This window comes from Primulina eburnea, chromosome 11 (genome assembly GCF_022965805.1).
Source record: "Primulina eburnea isolate SZY01 chromosome 11, ASM2296580v1, whole genome shotgun sequence".
NCBI lineage: Eukaryota > Viridiplantae > Streptophyta > Magnoliopsida > Lamiales > Gesneriaceae > Primulina > Primulina eburnea.
Window position 1 is genome coordinate 37,994,408 of NC_133111.1, and position 7,192 is coordinate 38,001,599.

Here is a 7,192-nt window from a genome sequence, read left to right on the forward strand (position 1 = left end):
GAGTTCCTGTCGACGCAGGCTACAACTGGACGTAAGTTTTGTTACGTTTTGACATGCTTTGAAAATATGATATTGTCAGAACTGAATATGAATCATATATTATGTTCTTGACATAATAGACATCGTATAATTGAAGTCAGACTGAAGAACAGATTTTGTATGTAATTGTTATGATTTTCAGAACTGATTTGACTGAGATTTCATATCAGATTGGTATTGTTATTGGGATTATGAGGTGAACTGATATCGATTATGAGTTCTGGTATTATATCTGTGATGTTGGGACTGACGGGATTATTGAGACTGTATTGTTATGCCGTCAAAACATCAGTTGATTGATATTGATCAGATTCGGTATTGATTTAGATTGTATTGTGTACCGTATGTTGATTGACATCGATTAGAGTGTATTTTGATTTGAATATTGATCAGAACATGTTCCGAATTGAGTCATATATTGATATTGTGTTTATTCGGTATTATTATTACCAGATTGGGAATGGACAAAGTTGGATTCGGGACTTCTTCTTCTTCTTCTGAGCGAGAAGATAAAGGTATAAATTAATGTTGAGTTGAGATTGCACAACTCGAGTAAGGTTTGGCTCGAGTTTCCCTAAATCACATACTTAGTCTATTGCATTGATATTTGTAATTGATGAGATTGATGTTTGTAGTCTATTGATTTATAGCCACTGCATGTATTGACTACTGATTCGTTTAGTCATTGGCTGATTCGCCTAGTCACCGGCTGATTCGTCTGGTTATTGACTGATTCGTCTAATTATCGACTGATTCGTCTAAACTTTGGCTGATTCGCTTAATTACTGGCTGATTCGTCTAGTTATTGGCTGATTCGCTTAATTCTTGACTGATTCGTCAATTCTGCGGCTCTTTCGTCCAGACACTGGATATATGAATTATATCGATGCCGTTTAGGGATTGATTCATTCCTATCGACTGAGATTCAATATAGTTATCAATATCCAGACATTGGGATCCCTAGGTTAGAGTTGAGTCGAGTCTGAGACGAAGTATTGTTTGAGTCGATCTGAGTCTGAGTGTGATTCATTGCTTGATATTGATTTATGTTTCTGATTTGATACATGTTATGAATATTTCTTATATGTTTTTGTATATGCTTTTATATGATTGTATGTTTACATTGTTTATACTGGGATGTAATTCTCACCGGAGTTATCCGGCTGTTGTCTTGTTTTGTATGTGTGCATGACAACAGGTGGGTCTGGATCAGGGTCAAGAAGAGGATGAGCGAAGACAGTTAGCGTGGAGATCCGGACTTAGGAGTATATCTGTTATATCACCTGAGATGTAGTGAAAAAACAGTAGTTATTATGATTTCTTGTTGTACAGGACTTGTACTTAGATCTGATTAGTGATCTTGTAAATGAGATAAGACTTATTTCATATGCTGCGAACTCTCGTGTTTTTTTAAAAAAATTTAGACTTTGTTTATTTTAATTGATTAATTATTCCCAGCAAGTGATTAAGAATTGAATTAAGTTCGGGTCCCCACAATAGGGATCTCTTATTTATAGAGTTCTTTTGCCTTAGAGTTTATTTCTTGTATAGATTCTTACGCAAATAAGAAAACAAGAATTTCGTTTTAAAATATCTTTTCAACAATAATGTAATATCTAGAGATCTTATCATAGATATCAATAATATTGTTAATATAACAATATTATTGAATAAAGAAAACATCAATATTAAATATAATTGTATTAATTTAAAAAGACAAAATTTCATGTTTAATATATATATATATATATATATATATATATATATATATATATATATATATATATATATATATATATATATATATTTCTTTCACATCATACCAAAAGCATGTCAGCATTTAGTTAACCTCGCCAAATCAAGATGAGCACAAAAAAAATGTTGGAATATATTCCCTATTTGGTCCCAAAATATTGAGTGTTGAAAACATCTCATATCAGAAGTTGGTAATATACCTTTAAACCACATGCATACGTTCATCCCAATTTTAATATGAGTGAGTCTAATGTGAGATCGTCTCATGGATATTAATTTATTAGACGGATCAACCCTATCAATATTCACAATAAAAAGTAATATTTTTTCATGGATGACCCAAATAAAAGATCCGTCTCACAGATACGACCCGTTAAATCCTCTCATCTAAGTTTTTGCTTTTTAATATAGATACAGAATTTTACAAGGAAGTGGGAATCATAAATCCAAAATTTCTGAACTCGAATGACGAAAAATAGAAGAAAAACATATTCAATCATTTTTTAAATATACAATAAAGTTGCCTCGCCGGAAATGCAGAGTAAAATACACAAAGCAGTAGGAGTGTTAAAATGCGAAACGATCCGTCAACCCGACACGACCCAACACGAAAGAAATAAGGTTCGGGTTGGGTTCGGGTTGGTTGGGTTCGGGTTGGTGCCATGTTAGGCGGGTTTCGGGTTGGGTCGCAGGTTGACCCGCAAATTTTTTTTTGAAAATATCACCTATATTTTTATTAGGGATGACAATGGGTAGGGTATGGGTCGGATTTCATACATCCATCCCCATACTCATTTATTAAATTCATCCACATACCTATCGGGTATTGAATTTCATCCTCATCCCCATACCCATCGGATTATCGGATACACATACCCTACCCAAATACTCTATTATCATATACAATTGAATTTTTTCAAATTTAAATTGTTTCAATGAAGTTATGAATATTTAAAAAATTATTTAAATGAACAATATGAAAAATTATTAATGATAAAAATTTGCAAAATAAATTTTATAGAAAAAATAATAAAATATTAAAAATAGTTTATATTAGTTGAATAAAAATACGCAATTCAACAAAAATAAAATATTTTTCAATTTTTGAAGTCAAACATGGAATAAACTTACTAAAGGAGAAGATGAAAAATTGAATAAAAAATAAAAGAGCGGTAAAACCTTGAAACGTAAAAGTGAAAGCGAAAGGGAAGAGAAAAAAAAATATCGATTTACTTGAGTTTGAGAAAATGAATATTTAATATAAATAAATATAATTACTATATATGTACGATTTACTTGGATTTGAGAATATGAATCTTTAATATAAATAAATATAATTACTATATATATACATATATATACATACAAAATACATATATATAAATATTTATTTTTATTTAATTTAAACGGGTATTCGGGTCCGTTGTGGGTCGGATTATATCAAACCCGCCTCCATACCCAAACCCGAAAATCCCCATACCCGATTAACCAATTAATTAATCGGGTCTAAAAATCCCTCCATACTCGCTTCTATTCGGGCCGGATATCAGATCCTCCAACGGGTTCGGAGGAAATTGTCATCCCTAATTTTTATATATGACAAAAACTTGTGTGAGACGGTCTCACGGGTCGTATTTGTGAGACGGATCTCTTATTTGGGTCACCCATGAAAAAATATTACTTTTTATGCTAAGAGTATTACTTTTTGTTGTGAATATGGATAGGGTTGACCCGTCTCACGGATTATGACCCGTGAGACGGTCTCACATGAGACTCACTCTTTATATATTGTATGTTTGAACAAAATTTATTGTATATTTATATGATAAATTTTCATCATTTAATATTTATTTTACATATTTTTATTTTTTTAACAATTTTTTATTTGATTTAGTAAATATATTTTTAATTTTCTATGATTAAACTTTCAAATTTAAATCGAAAAGTTTGTTATTATGTGTTTAAATTAAAATAATATTATTATTTTTTATTTTTTTGAATTTTTTTCATTAATTTTTTTAAAAAATTAAAAAATAATAATAAAATTCGGGATATGCGGGTTGAGTCGGGTTATACGTGTTCGTGTTCGGGTTGGGGGTTTTCAGGTTGCTTCGGGTTCGGGTTGGGTTCGAGTTGAAAAAAAATAAAAAAAATTTTGCGAGTTGACCCGAAATTCGACTCAACCCATCCGATTGACACCCCTACAAAGACGCATGCATGCTTTTGGGAACGACCAACGGTTTTTTTATGACTACATTAAATTCACGTCTCCCTCGGAGAAATCAGACAAATTTATGTCACTTCACTCAAGCGATCGTGGTGGAGATTTTGTAATGATAAAAATCAGTAAGTTTTAAATTAAGGCAATAAACTCAAGTCAAAAACTCCGTCAATCTCCATTTATGCGCCATAATTTCCAAGATAATAGTTGTGAGTGTTAATTACATTACACCCCAGTAAAAAGAGTTTCAGTAATTAACATTGAAATCAAAAAATTCAATATAATGTAACACGGTGGAGTAAATTCTGCGTGACGGTACATGAATTCATATCAATTTTGATCAACTTTTCTTGAATTCCCATTCTCTAAGAATAGCTGATATGTTGCTCATCCCAAGTGAATTCTCACAAGAAGAAGACGAAGCTTCTGCAAATGTCGGCCAGGAAGAAGATGTAGCGTGACTCTGCTGGAATTTTTGCTTGCAAGAATTACAAGTGATCTGCTGCATGATGGAGTTGACTTGCTCCGTGGCGTGTTCTTTCAGCGCTTGAGCCTTTTCCAGCTCCATAATGGCCAGTTGCCGGATCCTTTTAGCTTCGGAGAATTGCTGCTCCGCTAGTTCTATCTGTCTTTTCGCTTCCTGCCTCGCCTCGTCGGCGTAAGCTTTCTCCGCCATGGCCATCCTAAGCTGCTCTTGCGTGAACTCTTTCAGACTTTCTGCAGGCATCCCCGCTGCTGCAAAAGGTTGTTTCTCACAGGTGGTGATGATACCCCGCGGCGAGGACCGATAGTAGTTGACGGTGGTTCGAGTGTCGGTTCTTCCTCCCATTTCCGACGACCCAATTGAGAGCTGTAGCTGTGTCGACTGATACTCGTCTAATTTTTTAGAAAGAAGCTGGACCTCAAGATTCGGGTAGCGGGAGGCGGTGCCGCCGCAGCTGGTGTCGGCGAAGCTGCTGAAGAAAATGGGATCTATTTGTCTGGGCAAAGCACTGCTGCCATGCCTGGGCGCTACACTGAGATTGGTGTCGCTGGAGGGACTGGGGCTTGAAGCCGTTCCAGATAAGCAAGCCGCCACCAGAGGCGGCGGTAGTGGGTGAGATTCTGATCGGAGCTGCCCCATGCTGCAAGCATCTTGATGCTCGATGAAACTCTCCACCCTATGAAAATGAAATATTTTTATTCAAATAAAACAGTAGAAACTCCTCAATTATGTACGATAACGTGCTTCTGAAGAAGATAAGAATTAAATTATAATTCAAATTAATTATATCATGCATATATAGATACATATATGTAAACATCTGAACTGGGATTTCAAAAAGATCAATTTTTATCATCCCAAAACAAATCATTGTTTATATATTAAACATAGGCCAGTCAAGTCAAAATCAAGTGTTCTTGAGAAAAAGATTTGACACACTCTTCTGAAGTTGAAGGAAAAACTGAAAACCCACATTTTAAATAAATAAAAACAAGTACGAGAGTATTAAAACTCTACCACAAATTTGTACCAAAAAACATTCTGCACCGAATACATGAAAAAAACAGGAGACAAAATCCCTGATCCTTTGGTTCTGCCCAAATATACATTCATATATTTCTTATAACTCCACTAATTAGCAACAGTACTTATTTATTGAAACATCTTCAAAGAAAATTAGCCAAGAACGTACCTGGAGAAGACACGGCCACAATCACAAGAATGCCCACGAGTCCCACAGGTTTTCAGATGGGCTTTGTAATCAGACTGCACAGCGTATCCTTTGGAGCATTTCTCGCAGACCCATTGCTTCTGATTACTGTGCTTCCGCCTGAAGTGTTTCTTGATCCCGACAAGATCTCCGAGCGCGTGGCAGGGATTGTGGTGGAGGCAGCTGGGCTCCGGGCAGACGTAGACACGCTTCCGCGCCATCGGGGTGTCGCGCTTCAGCAGTTTCCACGGAACTTTGTGCCGTCGCCGGTGCATCTGCAGGTTCTGGTCGCGCTGGAACCCTTGGCTGCAGATCTCGCACACGTATCGATCTGATTCCAGAAGGGTTTTCGGGGATAGAGAGATCACCTCCGCATCTGGATCTGGAAGCGTAAAAAGTCGACGGAAAACATTAAAATTTGATCATAAGAAACCCCGAAATTTGATCTTACGTGCAGTTAATAAGTTACCTGGAGTTCCAGCGGGCCGTCGTTTTCGTTTACTGACGCTTCCGTTTTCAGAAGAAGAGAGTGGCTCCGAAGGAGAAGAGGGATTATCGCTGTTTCTTAACATTGCTCCCAAACTGACAAATTCCTATGATCAAAATCCCAACTGACAAATCAACAACTGGGATCCGTTTTAATTTCTTCTTCTCATATGAAATAATAATGGGAAGAAGAGAGATAGGACTACCGACTACTGTTCAAATATATACACACGAACTTGAGCTTCAAACATGGATGAAAAGCAGCCAAAGAAATTCACAAAAAAAAAAAAATCAAGAAAAGCTTCTTTTCAGATTGAAACTTTTAGCTGATCTTGAATTTTTACAGCAAAAACTAGAGCTACAACTTTTTTTCTCTAATCGATTACTGCTTCTCTCTTGGCCAGACCGGCCAGGAAGAATAAAGAGAGAGGGGGGTGGGGGTGGGGGTGGGGTATGATAGAGCAGGGACAAATATATGGTTCCAACTCGAAGAAGTAATTGCGGCAAAAGAAAAAAACATATATCCTCCTCGCTAAGGAACAAAAACACATTCATTGTGATCATGATTTCATCGGGCTCTGTAAAATTTGCATGCAGCACAAATATAATAATAATAATAATAATAATAATAATAAATAAATAAATGTGTGTGGTACAAGCCAATTAATTCCACACACATATATGTATATGTATGTATATAATTAAGTACATGTTGGGGTCTCATTCTTTGTCAGTTTCATGCTAACAGCGTCTTTGTATAAAATAAACACAAGGAATGGAATGAAATTAAATAATGGTTAAATGAATAATAATAAAATAATAAGAATACAAGTTGTATATTCACTTTATTTTATTTTTATGATTTCTTTAAACAGTGAGAAAATATATTTTCAAAATAACAACCAAAAAGTTCAACTAAATATCAAACACTAAAAAAAAACGGAAGGCTTAGCGACGGTTTTTACGGAAACCGTCGCAAATGTTGCGACGTTTTGCT

The 7,192-nt window shown here is 35.3% G+C and overlaps 1 protein-coding gene across 1 annotated transcript; it reads right to left on the minus strand.

The window, feature by feature from the left end:
- Positions 1-4,183: 4,183 nt before the first annotated feature.
- Positions 4,184-6,752, minus strand: LOC140805797 (protein indeterminate-domain 14-like). The gene is made up of 3 exons (XM_073162104.1): positions 6,179-6,752; positions 5,692-6,091; positions 4,184-5,175 (listed from the first exon to the last, which is right to left on the minus strand). The coding sequence occupies exons 1-3, from the start codon at positions 6,279-6,281 to the stop codon at positions 4,356-4,358; spliced, it is 1,323 nt and encodes a 440-aa protein (XP_073018205.1). The 5' UTR covers positions 6,282-6,752; the 3' UTR covers positions 4,184-4,355.
- Between the last annotated feature and the right edge of the window lie 440 nt (positions 6,753-7,192).